Below are 18,315 nucleotides of genomic sequence, written 5' to 3'. Positions count from 1 at the left end.
TTTTTCTGGGTCTCCCATGCGGGTGCAGGGTTCAGAAGGCTTTGGGCCATCTTTGACTGCCTTCCCAGGTCACAAGCAGGGAGCTGGATGGGAAGCAGGGCTGCCGGGATTAGAACCGGTGCCCATATGGGATTCCGGGTGCATACAAGGTGAGGACTTTAGCCGCTAGGCTACCATTCTGGGCCTTCCACATCCATTTTCTGAGTCTCCTGTGACTGCTTAGATTTCTGTTCATCCCGTTAATTTCTCAATCCGCATCTTCTCTTCATGGTTGCCATCTATTTGCATATCATTAAGTTTGGCAAATATGCTTTTCTGCAGAACCCAAATCTTGACTGAATTAAAGTGATTCTGCAATTTAGGCTCCATTTTTTTTCCCGTTTATTATTGACTTCCCTCATCCACTGCTGAGAGTTGAGAATGGTTTTGTCATTGATCACATGGGTTCTGGAAAGATCTTTCCAGGTGTGGCAAGGGCCGAAGTAGCACATTTGGTATTCTTGTAGTTCTACAGTTCCCCTGGTCTGTTACTGAGGGTAGGGGAGGTGATAGAGGAGGAGGAGTAGTTGCCAACAATCATGCTAGGAAATGCTGCCATCTGCCACCATGACGCTTCCTGGGGAAAGAAGCTGCTCTTGCCCTAGATTCACTCCTGCTCTGTGCTAAAGTCATGCTCCAGGCTTGTAGGTCAGTCCTACTGGGGACCCTGCACACACTCCCTGGGTAGCCTTCTCCCTCACATACCAGGCATCTCCAACAAGTTCAAGAGAAATGTGTATCATGGAAAATAAATTCATGGATTTCAAAAGACCAGTTGGCACCAGAAATAAGCTGACCATTTTGTTTCATTTTCCATGAACTTTTGGGAAGCTCCCTTGTGCAGGGCTTTGGGATTTAGCTAGCTCATTTGCCCGTCTGGCCTTGCCTGAACTGTGCATTGAGATGTCACCTCCCAAGTGCTGGTCTTCCCTGGTTTCTAGGATTGGTAGGTGCTTCTTCGGATTCCAGACTTTGGTCATTCCCATCGTCATTTGGGAGGGATCAGTAAGAAATACAACGGGCTTCCATTTGTCATGTAAAGCACCGGTGGTACCTCAGAGCTCTGCTCTGGCAAGTGACGGACTTTGTGTCTTTAGGGTCAGCTACAGGAACCCTGAGCATACTCGCTTCATAAAGGCATTGCCCAAAGTGTCTCCCAAGGTCAAGTCCATGGAGATGCAGCACAGTGAGACTGCTCCAGGGTCAGTGCCCACGGAGACCTTGCATTCTGCATTTCTGCCAAGTGAATCATTCTCCAAAGCCGCATATTACATTCCTGGTGATGAAACCTCTTTATCTTGGTTGCATCTGCATTTTCCAAATGTATTTAGCTGCAAAATTTTTTTTTTGCCTGAGGCTTACTAATATTCCTGGGAGAGTGCTTTGGGTGTGTGCTGTGAGCCACTGCCCTGAATGCTTGCAGCAGGAGGCAGTTGCTTCATCCCTTGTGTGTTTGGGGAATGCAGAAATGCATCTTAATTCACAGGTGGAGACATATGTGCCTGCGCATTCCTGCCCCGTGCTGGGGAGAAACAGCCCCGTCTTCCCTGAGTGTTTGCGTGAGGTGGATGCGACCGCCTTGTAGGAAGTGTTTCTGGCTAGTGCTGAATGTCACTGGTGCCGTTGGTGTTATTCAGGATTGATTTAAAGCTGGCATGAGGGAAGCGTGTATCCAAGGAGAAGGTAATTTAACATAGGACACAATGAGCTCGTGAAACCGATTAGGGAGTCACTGGAATCTGGTCAAGTGGCTGGAACAATCTCGTGCCTATTAAAAACCACTTTGATGGATGCAGCAGGTCCTGCTAGTGTGTGCTTCCCCCTGACACCGCAGCCCTTGGCCTTGGCATCCCGCCTTGGCTGTGTGCCCATCTACAGTGTCCCTGTCTGTTGTAAGAGGAACTACATGGCATTGCAAAAGGCTAGTGGACCCCTTGTAAGTCTCACTCCCAGTCGAGTCCCTGGTGGCTGTGCAGCATAGACACTGTCCTTGTGTGTTGGGACCCACAGAAGGTCAGAGCTGTAGGGACCCTTGGTGTCATCTCAGAGCAATACCGCCTCTCTTATGGAGGGACCAGCTGACACCCCACCAACCCACCATCACCACCGCCGCCACCACCACCACCACCACCACTGCTGCCACCGCTACCGCAGGGATTGGATCATAGCTGACTTTATGTCCCTCAGCCCCACAGGGTTCCCTCAGCCAAGGTCAAGGTTTGACTCCACTTCCTATGACCAGTGCAGGCAGGGGTCAGCAAGGAAATACAACCTGTACATATTGAGTGCTAGGAGTCAGGTTTATGTGCCACAGGGTTGGAGGGGCCAAGGGGCAGGCCCCTCCCACCTCAGGGCCCAGGGTTAGGGTCTGTGATTTGCAGGTGTAACCATGCACAGGGGCTGAGTAGAAGGAACTGGTTGAAGACAGGTGGAGCATGGGCCTCTTTGAAGGAATCTTCACATAGTCTGACATTGATGGTGGTGATGGTGACAGCAGGGGGGGATGCAGGGGTGACTGGAGGGGTGTCCACGGTGGGTAAGTTCACAAGATGCCATGCTGTGGAGGAACCATTGGGCCAGTGAGTGCCCAGGTGTAATGCAAAGATGTGATGCCTAGTGGTGTGGCCCTCATGAGGACAGATACATGCTGGATGGGTGTAGCTCTCTCTTTTGGACAGATCCTTGCCTCCAGGAGCTTTTTAGATCTCGAAGATGAAAATAGCAATGATGCACCCATGGCTGTGTCAACAGAAAATACTACTACTGACTCTACACTATTGGCTTCCCTTGGAAATAGTCCCTGGCATTCTCATGGAAACTGACCAGCTTCTCAGCCAGGGAAGAAAGTACCTGGCTCAGAGTCCACTGCTGTCTTGCCCTGTGGCTGCTCTGGGCCCTGGGAAAGGGCAGGAGTGTCCTTGTTCCTCTTGCTGGGAGTCCTGACAAACTGCTCAACACTGTGTCTTCCCAGCCCCACACATTGCATTCTGTCTGCAGCAACTGATTTAACTGGAATCAAGGCTCCACCCAGGGTGCATGGGTGCAGGAAGTTGTCACCTGAAGCTTCCTGGTTAGACACAGGGAGACAGACACCTATTCCCTGGCAGGGCAGGGTTGGGGGGAGTGAGTTTGGAGAGATACATTGTGTCGGCACCCAACTTCTTAGAAGGAAGCCTGGGCCCTGACAGGCACCTGACCTCTATCAGTGGGGCTGAGGTGGGGCAAGGTTCTCGCCATGCCCATGCCTCTGGCTGTGCTGGGATGGCAGGGGATCCCCACATCTTCCCAGTTCTACCAAAGCTATTCTGTGAGCTCCAGCAAACTTGTAGTTTCCAGGAGAGCAAGATGCTAGATAAGTTTATTTTGTGGGAATAAAAAAAATGTTGTGGGCGCCATGTATTGCTGTTTCATCATGCATATTTCACAGGGACTTTTTGAGGGCTCCTTTTATTTTCTGTCCTTCAAAAGAAAAAATGAAATTACAAAAATAACCCTTGATCATTCATCCATGAAATCTGGAAGATACAGTCTTTGCAAAAATGAAGTCAAATTCCTGCTTAGACCTATTTCCAAAATGTTCTAGAAAGTTGTGAAACTACTTTCTTCTCCCTTCTTTGCCCAACCCCTTACCCTGGAGTCAGCATTCACTTCAGTCACACACACACACACACACACATACACGGTGCAGCTAATGTTGCCCCTTGTATTGGATAGTATGGTGTCTTCGGGCTTGTCATGAATATCATCAGTACAGTTCCAAGTCAGCATCTGTGAATCTACTTCATGCTTTTACACAGCTGTGTCATATTTCTCCCGCTATTGCCTAGCTGGGAAAATGAACCCTAGTACAGTTGGGGGCTTTGGTCAAGATACTGCAGAGGTATCCTTTGCCTAAGTTATTTACTTGCTGATTTGTGTAGTCTTTAATTTAGAGAGACAGGCTCCTCAAATGTCCTCCATGGCTGGAGACCAAAGCTGGCAGTGGGAACTCCATCCAGCTCTCCCACACTGGTAGCAGGAACGCAGTCCCTTGGGCTATCACTGCTGCCTCCCAGGGTGTGCGATGGCAGGAGACTTGTCAGGAGCCTGAGAGAGGCATGCATATCCTGATCTCAGGCTCTCTGACATCGGCGTCCTAACTGCGTAGCCAGATGCCCTCCCTGACTGTGCTTGAGTCTGTGTTCCAGAGTGCTGGTAGCAGTGTCGGTCTCAGAAGTGGAACAGGGAGACCACACTGAAGTTTTGGTGGCTGGCGCCAAGCTCCCCTTTAAAGCACAACAGGCTCATGCCCTTTCTGCAACTGCCCCCAAGTCTGGAACTGCAAATCTGGCTAGGCTGATGGTTGGGGTACAGTAGGAGGGGAGGAGGATATATTTTAAATTGTGCATATTCTTTCTGTTTTTGGACTTCCTTGTGAATTGCATATTTGTCGTATATGTCTCTATTTCCACTGAGTGATCTTGTGCTGTTCTAATTCCCTTATTTTAAAAATTATATATATATGTATATTGTAAAAGACTTACAGAGGGAGAGAGGATGCGGGGGGCGCGTCTTCCAACCACTGGTTCACTCCCCATGTAGTTGCACAGCCAGGGCTGACCCAAGCCAAAGTCAGGAGCCAGGAATTTCTTCTGGATCTCCCACGTGGGTGGGAGAGGCCTACACACTCCAACCATCTTCCGCTGCTTGTCACAGGCCTTTGGCAAGGAGCTGAACCAGAAGTAGGGCACTTGGGACATAATCTGGCATCCCTATGGGATGCTGTCATCACAAGTGGCAGCTTTACCAGTAATGCATGACGCCCACCCCTCTAATTCCCTTCTAATTCTTACAATTCATGATTTCCATATCCCCTTCAAATTCTTAGTCCCTTCTAATTCTAATACCAAAATCATGCCCCCTTCTTGCCTTCTGAGTCTAAACATCAGTCCTTTCATTACTAGCAGTTAGGCGTATTTTTTCCATCCAGTGTTTTTTCTTTTTTTTAGCATGTCTATGCTGCCTTGCATCACTCTAGCTGTTTTGTCTGTTGTAAATGACACCCTCAGGCCCTCTCACGGCTGACTCGGAGTACTCCTTACCAACCCAGAGCTCTTAATTCAAAGACATCCCCAGAACTGCTCCCTCTGAGAGTGTTAAAGTTTCCAGCCCCGGCTGCAGCTGTCCTTGTTTGGTCTGTCGTTTCTTTCTTCATCCTTATGCTCTGCGAGGTTGGCTGCCCTGCACCTGCTAGTGCCTGGCACTCCCTGTGTCTCCACACTGCCTCCTTTTGTTCTGGCCTGATCCTGGCATACATCACTGTCCTTCATCTCTTATAATTAACAAGATCCATACAGCTCAGCTGTCACCAGAACCAACCAGGCTATGAGCAGGGGTCTTTCTGAGAGAGGGGGCTCCAGGACAGACACCTGCCAAGGTTCCTTCCCTGCTTCAGAAGAAAAAGGGCTCAAGGTCCAGGTTTTTTATTGATGGCAAAGTTACAGAGAAAAGGAAGGGAGAGAGAGAGAGAGAGAGAGAGAGAGAGAGAGCGAGAGAGAGCGAGAGCGAGCCAGGAGCCTCCTGGGGTCTCCCACATGGGTGCAGGAGCGCAAGGACTTGAGACATCCTCCACAGCTTTACCAGGTCACGAGCAGAGACCTGGATGGGAAGTGGAGCAACTGGGATACAAACTGGCACCCATATGGGATGCTGGGGCTGCAGGTGAAGGCTTAGCCTACTATGCCACAGTAGTACTGGCTCAAGCTGTGGATTTTTTAAATCAGCTTTTATTTTCATTGCATTTTTTCCCATTGTTTAACTATGTATGTCTAGAATACCATTGTCTGTAGTCACCCTATTCTGCAATTGGGCACCAGAACGTCTTATTCTTCTTTGGCTGTAACTAGGAACCATTCACCTCCCTTTCCCCTTCCTGCTCATCCCCTACTCTCTCCAGCTTATGATAGCCACCTTTCTGTTTTTGGCATCCATGAGATTGACTTTTGGATTGCATGCGTGTGTGGGATCAGGTTGAGCTCATCTTTCTATGCACCTGGCCTCTGTCTCCCAAGAGAGGAGATGGGGTGGGGCTCTGCCCCACTCAGGGCCATGAGAGTGATGCCATGTGTGATGAGCCAGAGCTGTCATTTTGTCACCCTGCCCCTTCTGTCCCCAGGGTCATGCTGGCACAACGATTTCTCACCCCGCCCCTGCAGGTCCCACAAAAGCTGCCCAGCCACCAGGTCTGTGTGGATGGTGTCACTTTGTCCCTTGCCGGGTACTCTTTTGGAATTTGTTTGTGACTGCTACTTGCCAGAATGGAAGGGCTGTGTCCTGGTGCATGTTGGGTGAAACACCCATGGGTACCCAGGTTTGTCATCATCATTGGAAGGATTCATGCAACTTGATACTCAGACACTTTGCCTTTATGGGTTTGCAAACAAGTTCTATTTCATGAGCCATTTTGATGAAGTGCTGGAATCTTCTTCTGTAACTGATGGAGAAATGGTCATAATTGATTAGTGATGTCTGGTGTTGGTGCAGGAAAGGGGGGGGTGGTTCTCTCGGTCATGTGCTGGATGTAGGCCACACCTGTCTTGATAGAGAGTAAACATAAAGTGTTCCCAGATGGTCTCAAGGGTTAAATTATGTCCCCCCAGAACTTCAGAGTCTGCAGTTCCAACCGTCAGGCCTGCAAAGTGTGATTTTACTCAGTCAGTGGACTGAGTCCACAGGAAGTCACCCTGGAGAAGAGTGGATTCTTTACTACATTACTGATGTTGTAAAGGGGCTGTGTGGACACAGTCATGGCAGGGAGACGCATGCGAAGATGGAGACAGACCGTGCGGGTGGAATGGGCCAGGACACCCCTGGACACTGGGGAGAGGCTGGCTGGCAGCTGATGCTTCCCAGGCGATTCTGAAAGGAGCCAAGCCCTTGGGCAGCTCTGTGAGACAGTGACTGGCATGGGAGTCGGCCTGTCCACGGGCGCTGTGACAGCAGCCCCAGTGCTGGGCTGCAGAAGCAACAAACCCAGGGGAGAAGACAGAGGAAGGGGAATGAATGAAGGTAAGCCAGAACATGGATGATCGCAATCCAGGAGTCACAAGAACTCACACTGTTTGCTGAGGATGGAGTGCCGAGTGTTGATGGAATGACAGGAAGCCACATCTACTGCTGCTGCTGGGAATACATTTTATAAGCTTTTTTAAAAATTATTATTGGAAATATATTTGAAGAGCCAATAAGATTTCATACTCACACCTTCTTCCAGGAAACTGACCCAGTGAATGAATCTGAGGCATAAGGATTTCATTCATTGTAATTGCATTTACAAAAAGGAAAAAATGAAGAATGTCAGTGCCTATGACAGAGGTGTGGCCAAATTAACCTCAGTAGGCTAAAATCACCCTATCTGGGCATTTTGAAGTCCATCCTTTTGTCCATAATATGCATGTTGCATAATATGCATGGACTGGTAAAACTGAAAAACTCTGGCAAGTGTAAACGTACCTTAAAACAAGAATGGAAATAAATAAATTCTTGGGCCAGTGCAGTAGAACAGCAAACTAACCCTCCACCCTGAGGCATCCCATATGGGTGCCAGTTCATACCCCAGCTGTTACAGTTGCAATCCAGCTCCCCGTTATGGCCTGGAAAAGTAGCAGGAGGATGATCCAACACCTTGGGACCCTATACCCATAGGGAATCCTAGAATAGAAGCTCCTAGCTCCCAGCTTGGTATCAGCTCATCTCTGGCTGTTATAGCCACTTGGGGGAGTGGCCAACAGATGGAGTTTCTCTCTCTTTTTCTGTTCTCTTTGTGAAAAACATGCCATTCAAATGAAAATAAAGAAATCTTTAAAGTGAATGAATTAATAAATTCTAAGAATGAATTTTTTTAAGATTTATTTTTATTGCAAAGTCAGATATACAGAGAGGAGGAGAGACAGAGGAAGATCTTACGTCCAATGATTCACTCCCCAAGTGGCCACAATGGCCACAGCTGAGGCGATCCGAAGCCAGGAGCCAGGAGCTTCTTCCAGGTGTCTCACGTGGGTGCAGGGTCCCAAGGCTTTGGGCCATCCTCAACTGCTTTCCCAGGCCACAGAGAGCTGAATGGGAAGCGGGGCCGCAGTGACTAGAACCAGTGCCCACATGGAATCTCAGTGCACCCAAGGCGAGGACCCCAGCCACTAGACCACCACACCAGGCCCAATAGTGAATGATTTTAACAGGATTTTTGAAAGAACATGTAAACAAATTATGTGCATAACTTGATTGTGTTAAAATCTTTTTTTTTTTTTTAAGATTTTATTATTATTGGAAAGCCGGATATACAGAGAGGAGGAGAGACAGAGAGGAAGATCCTCCATCCGATGTTTCACTCCCCAAGTGAGCCGCAACGGGCCGGTACGCGCCAATCCGAAGCCGGGACCTGGAACCTCTTCCAGGTCTCCCACGCGGGTGCAGGGTCCCAAAGCCTTGGGCCGTCCTCAACTGCTTTCCTAGGCCACAAGCAGAGAGCTGGATGGGAAGTGGAGCTGCCGGGATTAGAACCGGCACCCATATGGGATTCCGGGGTGTTGAAGGTGAGGACTTTAGCCGCTAGGCCACGCCGCCGGGCCCGATTGTGTTAAAATCTTTTAGAAGAAAGCCAATCTCTGAGAAAATATGGAACCTAACTGAACTAAGCAAAGTTGGTGGCTGTTTTAATGAAAAAAGGTCAAAGCTAGACAACAAGTCTCCCCAGATGAGTCCAGGCTTAAGAAAATTTTAGAGACAAATTATTTCTTTGAGGATTTGTTTATTCATTTATTTGAAGTGAATACAAATACACATAGAAACACACACAGAGAAAGAGAGATCGTCCATCCACTAGGTTACCTTCTGAATGGCTGCAACGGTCAGGACTGGGTCAGGGCTAGCCCGCTGAGAACTCCATGTGGTTCTCCCACTGAGGGTCAGGGACCCAGGGGCTTGGGACATCAGCTACCTTTCCAGGTGCACTAGCAAGGAGCTGGATTAGAAGGAGTGCAGCAGGGAGCAGCTCTCTGATATGGGATGCAGATGTGCCATGTGGCAGCTTAGTTGGTTGTATCACAGAGCCCACCCTGGGACAAGTTATTCCAGTACTTCCCAGGGAATAGAATAAGGCTTTCTGCTTGTTGCTCCTTTGGTGGGCAAGTAGCACTTTCACTTATTCTTTTAATGTAGGAATAGTTGATAAGATTACGTATGTTCATCATGTAGAACGTGGTGATTTGGTGTGCATACCGCTTGTGTAACCAAGTTAGTTACCACGTCTAGCACCAGCTATGTTCTACCTTTGCTTGTTTTTAGTGTTAACACTGGGGTGGGGTTCTGCAGTAGTTAGAATGCCACTTGGGACACTCACCTCAGAGAAACAGCTCCGTCTCTGATTCCAGCTTCCTGCTGTTGCTTACCTTGGGAGGCAGCAGATGATGGCTCTAAGGGGTCTCTGCCACTCAGGTGGGAATCCAGCTCGAGTCCTTGGCTCTTGGCTTTAGTATGGCGCAGTCGCAGCTATTGAGGGCATTCAGGTTGTAAAACCCCAGAGGGAAGGTTTCTGTCTGCCTTTCTGCCTTTATAGTGGAAAAAGAAATAACTAAAAAATTTAAATTATGGGGCCCGGCGGCGTGGCCTAGCGGCTAAAGTCCTCACCTTGAATGCCCCGGGATCCCATATGGGCGCCGGTTCTAGTCCCGGCAGCTCCACTTCCCATCCAGCTCCCTGCTTGTGGCCTGGGAAGCAGTCGAGGACGGCCCAAAGCTTTGGGACCCTGCACCCGAGTGGGAGACCCGGAAGAGGTTCCTGTTTCCCGGCATCGGATCGGCGCGCACCGGCCCGTTGCGGCTCACTTGGGGAGTGAATCATCGGACGGAAGATCTTCCTCTCTGTCTCTCCTCCTCTCTGTATATCTGACTTTGTAATAAAATAAATAAATCTTTAAAAAAAAAATTTAAATTATGTACATTTTCTATTTGTTAAAGGTAAAACAATAAGGCATTATACGAAAATTTAATAAATACTTTACATGATTTTAGAATGGAGATCATTTCTCTGAAAGAAAATTACCACCAAAGGCAAAATCCACAGAATAAAACATAATTTAGGATGTTTGTACTTTAATATTTACCAGTCATATGAAACAGGCAGACAGATGCAGGACTTTGCAAATAATAAACACAAAAAGCCACTTCTTAATGGTTAATGAGAGTATACAAATTAGAATAAATACATAAAATAGATCCCTTATATGGCAAATCATGGTTTGGGCTTTTTTTTAAAGATTTATTTATTTTTATTGGAAAGGCAGATTTTTTTTTTTAAGGTTAAATCATGAGAAGGGGAGAAAGATCTTCCATCCACTGGTTTACTCTCCAAGTGGCTTGAATGGCTAGAGCTTAGCTGATCAGGAGCCAGGAGCCCCCTCTGGATCTCCCACGCCGGTGCAGGGTCCCAAGGCTTTGGGCCGTCCTCCACCAATTTCCCAGAGCACAAGCAGGGAGCTGGATGGGAAGTACAGCAGCTGGGGCATGAACCAGTATCCGTAAGGGATCCCAGCCCTTGCAAGTCAGGATTTAGCCACGGAGCCATTGCATGGGGTCCTGAAAGGCAAGTTTAGAGAGAGGAGAGACAAGAAGAAAAATCTTTCATCTACTGATTCAATTCTCCCCTTGCCCCACCACCACCACCAGTGGCCGCAACAGTTGGAGCTGAGCTGATCCAAAGCCAGGAGCCAGGATCCCCTTCTGGTCTCCCACACAGGGACAGGTAGATAAATCTTTCCAAGGACTTGAGCCATCCTGAACTGCTTTCCCAGGCCACAAGCAGGGAGCTGCATGGGAAGTGCAGCCACTGGGGCATGACCCGGCATCCACAGGGGATTCTGGCACAGTTGACGAAGGCATAACCTAATATGCCAGTCCCTCAGGCATTCTATAGAAGAAAGGTTAAAAAAAAAAAAAAAAACAAGTGTGTGCATTCTCTATCACTCATATGAAATCAAAGAAAATATAAATAACATTGGAGTATCCTGTATACTCGGAAACAGCACGTTCACTTTCCGAGAATTTGTACCACAGAAGAAAACAAAGTGAGTTGAAAATTTTGGATACAAGGATGCATGTAATTGCATTAATTGGAGTGGAAATAGAGGAGTAAATGCCTAGGGAAGAACAAGGGAGACTGGGACAAATCGTGACGCATCCGCACAAAGCAAAGAGACAGCAGATGTTTTAAGGCTTTGGAATAGTTTTCCAGTAAGTTAGGAAGTTTCCAAAGCAGCTTATGAAACACTGTAAGAAAGGAGGCAAGAATACGTGTTATTGCAATATGCCCCTCAAGGCCATGAGCTTAGCCCAGCATGATTTTAAGATTCATCCTTTTATCTAATTCGCTCCCAAAAGGACTGGATGGGAATGTGCCAATGTCAGCCTTGGTATTCTTCCACTGGCACCTCCCAATTTGATTCCTACCTCCTCTTTTCCACAACGTTTAAAAATAAACCCAGTATGTTGAAATGTTACCCACCTAGAAAATTTCCTCCATTTGAAACACACCTTTCAGTAGTTTCCAGTAGTTTTATGTGGTTGTAAAGCTATCATCACCCTCAATTTTGGCTTTGTTTTTTTCACCTCACAAAGAAACATGATTCCCCTTCAAAGGCATTATTTGCCCATGTTTTTAAATGTTCTATGTATTTTGTCTTCCCTTCTTCTTCAAAGGCGCCACATGTATGTACATTAGGTCATTTGAAGTTTCCCATGCTCCTGCTACTTGTTTCGTTGACAAAAAACAAAACAACAACAATAACAAAAAAAAAAAACCATGACTGTCATATTGGATCGTTTCCATTGCTGTGCCTTTAAGTTCACCAGCCTTTCTTTCTGCCCTGTTTCATATGCCATTCATACCATCTCATGCATTTTTTTACTTCCGACATTGTAATCTTCACCTTTCCAAGTCTGATTTCAGTCTTTATCTATCATGTCTCCACTTAACATTTGGAATTCTCTTAGGATAGAAATTTCAGTGTATTTGTTTGCTAATTCTAAAATTAGTGCCAGTACTGAGTCAGATTTTGGCTGCTTCATTTTTTTCCCCCTAGTCATTATAGGTTATTTTTTTCTTTTTTTGTGTGGGTTTTTTTTTTTTTTCCTGCTTTATTGCTTGCCTGGTGATTTTCGATTTGATGCCAGACATTGTGAAATTTGAGTTGTTGGTTTGGAGCTGGGACAATCCTAAGCCATGTTTTAGTTGTTTTCCGTGTCTGGGCTGTGCTGTCACCTGACATCCAGTGTCTTGTGAAGCACCCTTGGCTGCATATCGTTGTTCTGCATTTTTAACTTTGATGGTTTTGGTGGTTGTTTTAGAAGTGATGGCCCGTCTAAGCTGTGGGTCCATCTGTAAGCATGCATAACTCCATTGTTGTTATTATTTTTTTAATAACTGAATGAAAGACACCATGCATTTGATGTATTGTCAGTGTAAAACATGCTTTGCTTCCTGAGTGTGCTTCGCTGGATTCCAACAAACTGGCCTCCACCCTCTCCAGGACCATGAAGGTGGAAAAATTTTGTAACCCACCTGGGTTACATGGACGTCAGGTATTGGAGGAATGCAGGAAATCCAAAACACATTTGAAAAAAGTGGATGGCGGGGACTGAGACCATGGTTGTAGGAGGAGCAGTTGTAAAGGTTGACAAAGAAAAGCACTCAATGATGCAGGGAGTACTCCCTTGGCTGAGAGTCATGGGGCACAGAAGTGAGTGGATGATCCCACAATCAAGTCTAGGGCAGCTGATGGGATCTCCTAGAGATCTGAAGCCTGGGAGTTTCAGGGGGTGTCCTGAGCATCCCTGGGATTATGGGACTCAAGGATGCCGGGGCACAGACTGTGGCTCATCCTGAGACTCCACTTCCCCATGGGGTCCCATCTTCTTCCATCTCCAACTGTGGGGCAGTCACTCTGGGCTTGCCTTTTCACTTTGCTGCTCCCAGTGCCAGTTCTGTGCTTTCTGAGTCAGGGTTTCCATGAGCTGTGTGTGCTCCCACCCAGCAGGCCTCCTCATTCTAGAAGCAGGCAGTCCCTGCATAGATTCCTGAAGGAGCAGGAGGCTGAACATCTCTGAAGGCACCTGTATGCTGTTTTTGGGTCCTGAAGCCTGCAGGAACCGGGGAGAACTCAGCATGGGCAGTTGTAGAAGAGCCACATATGCTAGAAGGAGGACTGAGCTCACTATGGAAGCCACAGAAAGTTCCATTCACTTCCCACAGAGGAACGTTACAGCTGACTCCAGCGGTGACGCAGACAGTAGGTGGAGAGAAGATGCAGGCAGGTTGGGGAGCAATATAGAAGTGGGAACAGCCAGGATTGGTCACATCTAGTGTGTAAGTGGTGAGAGGCCAGGCATGGGGGCAAGGCCAGCAGTTGTATCTCAAGCTGTTGATGACTGATGTAGAACAGAAAGCAGCTCTGAGGATCATAAACAGGAAGAGATGGATTGGATCGGTCAGTGGCTCACCACCAATCAAGGCTTACGGACCAGATTTGGAAAATGGACAGAAACTTGGCATTTTTCACAGGCAAGCTGAAGTCAGAGTTAGGAACTTCAGAAGCAAATCTAGATTGAAAACGTCGTCTGCAGGGTCTCACTGCTGCGTGGTTAGGACATGAGGCAATGGGAGAAGGATCCAAGAAAAGAATGAAGATAAGCCCGTAACGCATGGCAACTTGTACAGTAACAATTCACGGACCTTGGAGGTTCCTGAGGTAGCTACAGGACACACAAACTTACCCGTTTCAGAACAATCCCAAGATGATGTTAACCCACCTCACCAAGTTAACGTTGGCACTGAGGTCAGGGAAAACTTGCTGGAGTCTCTAGAAGAACCAAGGCCATGGCACCAAAGTGTCCCAGTAGTCGTTGAATCCTTTAACACTGCACAGGTACAATAAAAACATTAGGTCAAGAAATTTTGAGTGTGGGCTTCCCTTGATAAACAAAACAAAACACACAAAAAAACAAACAGTACCATGTGTGAATAGTGTTTAACCCCAGAATGGGGAGGAGGATGCATAAAGCAACTTCTGTTGTGTGTGAAAGCTTGGCAGTTATGTGACGAAAAAGCACATGTGTAGTTGTCTGAGTTGTGAGCTGAACCACCTGCTCTTTTCCCAAAACACAACGTTAAGTTGAAAGATGAACTAGGGAGGATGTTTGGCCCAGCGGATAAGATGGTGTTTCAGACACTTGCATCCTGTATCAGAGCAGCTGATTGCAAAACCTGGTTTCATTCTAAACTTGAGCCTCTTATTAATGCAGACCTTGGGAGGCAGCAGGTGATGGTTCGGGTAGGTAGGTCCCGAGGTTGAGTTCAGAGCTTCTGGCTTTTTAGCCTGGTTCAATTCTGGATGTTGAGAGCCTGAGGGGGTGGGGTGAACCAGCCAATAGGAGTCTCTCTGTCTCGGTGTTTCCTCACTTATCAAATCGAGCAGTCAGTCAATAAAATAGAAAATAAAAAATATCCCCTCCCCCACCGTCTGAGGCAGGGCTGCTCAAAATTATAAAGATGACAATTCTTCTGGAGTTAATTTATAAGTTTACTGCAATTCTAACTAAAATACTATCATGCTACTTTGTACACCAAAATAAATCCTTTTAGAAGAAGTTAAAACCTGAGAAGAATACCCAAGTCCTAACAGAAAAATACAAGAGAGCAAGAAACAGACAGTTCACTCCAAAGCAAGGTATAAAAACCATCCACAAATAAATAGCAATCCCAAACATACTCATAATTAGAGACATGCAAACACCAAGACACCATTTCTCCCCCATTAGATTGACACAAATTAGATAACATGACAGCACTATCTGTTGGTCCTGACTATGGGAGAGCCAGTAGCCTCCTCACACTGCTGGAGAGAATGCAAATGAGGGAAACCCTTCTGGAAGAGAATTTGATTAAGCCAGATTCCTTATGTGGAGCAGGCCATCAGCACAGTGCTTAGGGCACCACCAGGACCTCACATCCACTATCATGGGGCCAGGGTTCTCATCCCAGCTCCTCTCCTTACGATACCAGCTTCCCACCACTGCACACCCTGGGAGACAACAGGTTATATAACTCAAGTACTTGAGTCACTGCCACCCATATGAGAGTTTGAAGTTGACTTTACCCTGGCCCAGGGCTACACCAGATGTTGTGGCCATTTGAACAGTGATTGGGCAGGTGGGAGATCGCTCCCTCTCTTTCTCCCTCCCTATGTCTCTCTCTCTCTCTCTTTGCCTCTCTAATTAATGAGCTAGAAAATTTATTTTAGAAAGATAATGTGCCTTTTTCATTAATTTAAATAAAAGGATTTACTTACTTATTTGAAAGAGAAGCAGAGTCAAAGAGAGCTCTTCCATCTGCTGCTCCACTCCCTAACTGGTTACAGCAGCCAGGTTTGGCCCAGGCTGAAGCCAGGTAGATCCAGGAGCCACATGTGTGACAGGGTCCTAAGTTCTTGGGTCGCTTCCCACACACACTACAGGGAGCTGGATCCAAATTGGAGTGGCCGGGACTTGAACCAACCCTGATAGGGGATGCCAGGATCACAGGCAGTAGACAGCTTGAGCCCCCATGACAACACACCGACCCCTATTGGCAAAATGTTAGAAATGTTCTTCCACTGGAGAGTGGTTGCATAAACCATGGTGCACTAACATCTGAGGGGCTATGGAGTTCTAGGAGGTAAATGAGAAAGAGCTCTGTGTACAGGGTTTGAATGATCTGCAGGACATATCATACTGTGAAACCCTAGTGTATCTGCTACTCACTCTTCTCATAGGAGGAGGATGCGCTCCAATGGGCCAGCAAGGACGAGCCAGGAACTAACAGGGCTGGTGAGGGAATGGAGCTGGCTGTGTGGAACACAAGTATAAAGAGGGTTAACAGGAATAATGTCCCTCTGGCTCTTGGTGCTACTCAACCTGCCCTTCAACATCTAGGATAATGGCTGTTGCTGCACTTGGGTCACTGTTCTTAGACCTTGCCCTGACCCAGTACATGGGAAGATATGTTCAGCGCTCTACAGTGTAGAAGACTGTTTTCTGTTCACCAGCTCTTGCCTTGTGAAGTCCCAAATCAAACGCTTGGGATCTTTGACATTTGTCCTGACTGTTAGGCCATGCATGTCCCATATTGCAGGGACCTGGGTTTCTTATGCAGCTCCTAATTCCTACTTTTCCACCACTGTGCACCATGGGGTGCTCAAAGTAGCTCCTCTCCTGCCACTTATGTGGGAGATGCAGATGGAGTTCCTGGCCCCCAGTGTGGATCTGGCCCAGTCCTGGCCATGACAGGCAATGAGGGAAGTGAACCAGCAGGTGGAAGCTTTCTCTCTCTACCTCACTGCCTTTCAAATCCGATCATTATAAAGTGTCAAATGTTTGCATCACTACAGAGATCTAATTGCAGATTTCATGTCCTGTGTGATTGACAGAGGACTGCTTTCAGGAAACTAGAGAGCAATGAGGGTTGTTTTGATCAAGTCTCTCTATTAGGCGTACCTGTTTTCAGAGGCTTCTTAGTGCAGCCTTTACCAGGTCTCCTTGTAGCCTTCACAAAACTTTGCCCTCTCCCTGGAAGGGAACACACTGGTCTCTCCTTTGTGGTTAGTGCACCTGCTTGCCTCCCAACCATAAGCTGTGGGTCCATAATTTTCTGTGTCATAAATAACATCGCAGCATCCCCATCCAGGCTCCATCCACCTGGGGATCCTGTTAATGAGCTGTGTTTCTCATTTCAGGCATGACCATCCCTGAGGAAGATGCCGACGTGGGACAAGGCAGTAAATACTGCCTTGTGGCCATCGGGAGGCTGCAGGTGAGTACAGTCTCCTAGGAGGATCCAGTGCCAACGGCATGATGCCGTGGAGTCTGGATGCCAAATGGGAGGGCTGGTACACGTGGCATCACCTGTGTTGTGCCTCTCTTGGGCAAAAATGAAGCTGAATCTGGGAGATGCTAGGGAACCAGGAGCAGTCAGCAGCAATGCTGTCAGCATGGCCACCTTGAGAGGCTGGTCAGCCTCCAGGCCCAAGCCCATTCCTGCAGACTGGAATTCTGCTCACCTGACACCGCCATTTCCACCCTGGGATGTCTCTCTGGGACCTGCGGGCTGAACTCCAACTCACTATTACTACCTGTCTCTCCTTCCCGTCTCCCCACATTTTATCCCTATCACACACCGTGGCCTTCTCCAGAAACCCACAGTAATGTGGGTTGCGGTAATGGAGTGCCTGACACAGGTTACTTATGAAGAAGGAGGTTTACTTAGAGGCTTCAGGGCACGGCACCTGTATCTCTTCCTAGTGAATGGAAAGAAATGGAGCAACTGCAGGGCAAGGGGATTTATCCAGGTCTTCCACATGGGTGGGCAGAAGGCCATTTACTTGAGCTATTTACTCCCCCCCCCCCACACACACACACAAGTAACAGGTGTTAGCAGGAAGCCCAGTGGGGAATCAAACCCAAGCACTGTGATGTAGAATGCAGACACCCTTACTAAACCACACCCATCTTTCTGAAATCTTCCATAGGCCCCTGGGCTCCTTTGTGAGAAAGGGGAAGAGTATTAACATTGCCCAATAGCATCTGTGTGCCAGGCAGTGTGCCACCTTGTCACAGGCAGTGCTCCTGGTAAACCCCATGACTGCAATAAGAGATTGTGACTCCCCCATTGCCTCTGGCTACCAAGGCAGGTGAATTCACACGTGTTGAGAAGGCAGCCCCCCGGCCCCTCGGGTGCAGTGAGAGGCATCTTCTGGGCCAGCTGCCAACCACTGCAGGCTCGTGGTTCTGTAGACCCCAGAAGGATACACAGAACCCATGCCACCGATTACTTCCATTCTCTGTCACAAGCAGCGTGTCTGCTCTGCCCCGTCCATCCCACCTCACCTGCAGATGTTCCCCTTTGCAGGTAACCAGCTCTCCTGTGTGCATGGACATGAACGGGATGTCCGTGCCCACGGAGTTCCTCTCCCGACATAACTCCGACGGAATCATCACTTTTGTAGATCCCAGATGCATCAGTGTGATTGGCTACCAACCCCAGGTCAGTGGGCAGTTGTGAGCTGAGGCTGTTCGACAAGGTACGGAAAGCCTGATGGTGTCACTGAAGACACAGCGCGGTGGCCTTGGAGGGTGACGGTGTGAAGACCCACGTGCGCTGTGCAGGCAGGTGCTGCCCTCCAGAGGTGTGAGTGACCTCTGGAAGCCACTGCAT

The 18,315-nt window shown here is 47.8% G+C and overlaps 1 protein-coding gene across 4 annotated transcripts in view; it reads left to right on the top strand.

Moving 5' to 3' along the window:
- Positions 1-18,315, top strand: part of ARNT2 (aryl hydrocarbon receptor nuclear translocator 2) — a 160,225-nt gene that overhangs the window by 110,624 nt on the left and 31,286 nt on the right. For all 4 annotated transcript variants that reach the window (XM_058665317.1, XM_058665316.1, XM_058665319.1 and 1 more), the window contains exons 9-10: positions 16,838-16,914; positions 18,010-18,144. In XM_058665317.1, coding sequence (XP_058521300.1) covers positions 16,838-16,914; positions 18,010-18,144 — 212 coding nt within the window. The remainder of the gene's footprint in view (positions 1-16,837; positions 16,915-18,009; positions 18,145-18,315) is intronic.

The sequence above is a fragment of the Ochotona princeps genome, chromosome 6, assembly GCF_030435755.1.
Source record: "Ochotona princeps isolate mOchPri1 chromosome 6, mOchPri1.hap1, whole genome shotgun sequence".
NCBI lineage: Eukaryota > Metazoa > Chordata > Mammalia > Lagomorpha > Ochotonidae > Ochotona > Ochotona princeps.
Note: the sequence above shows the minus strand (reverse complement) of the source record. Positions and strands in the feature narration are given on the sequence as shown.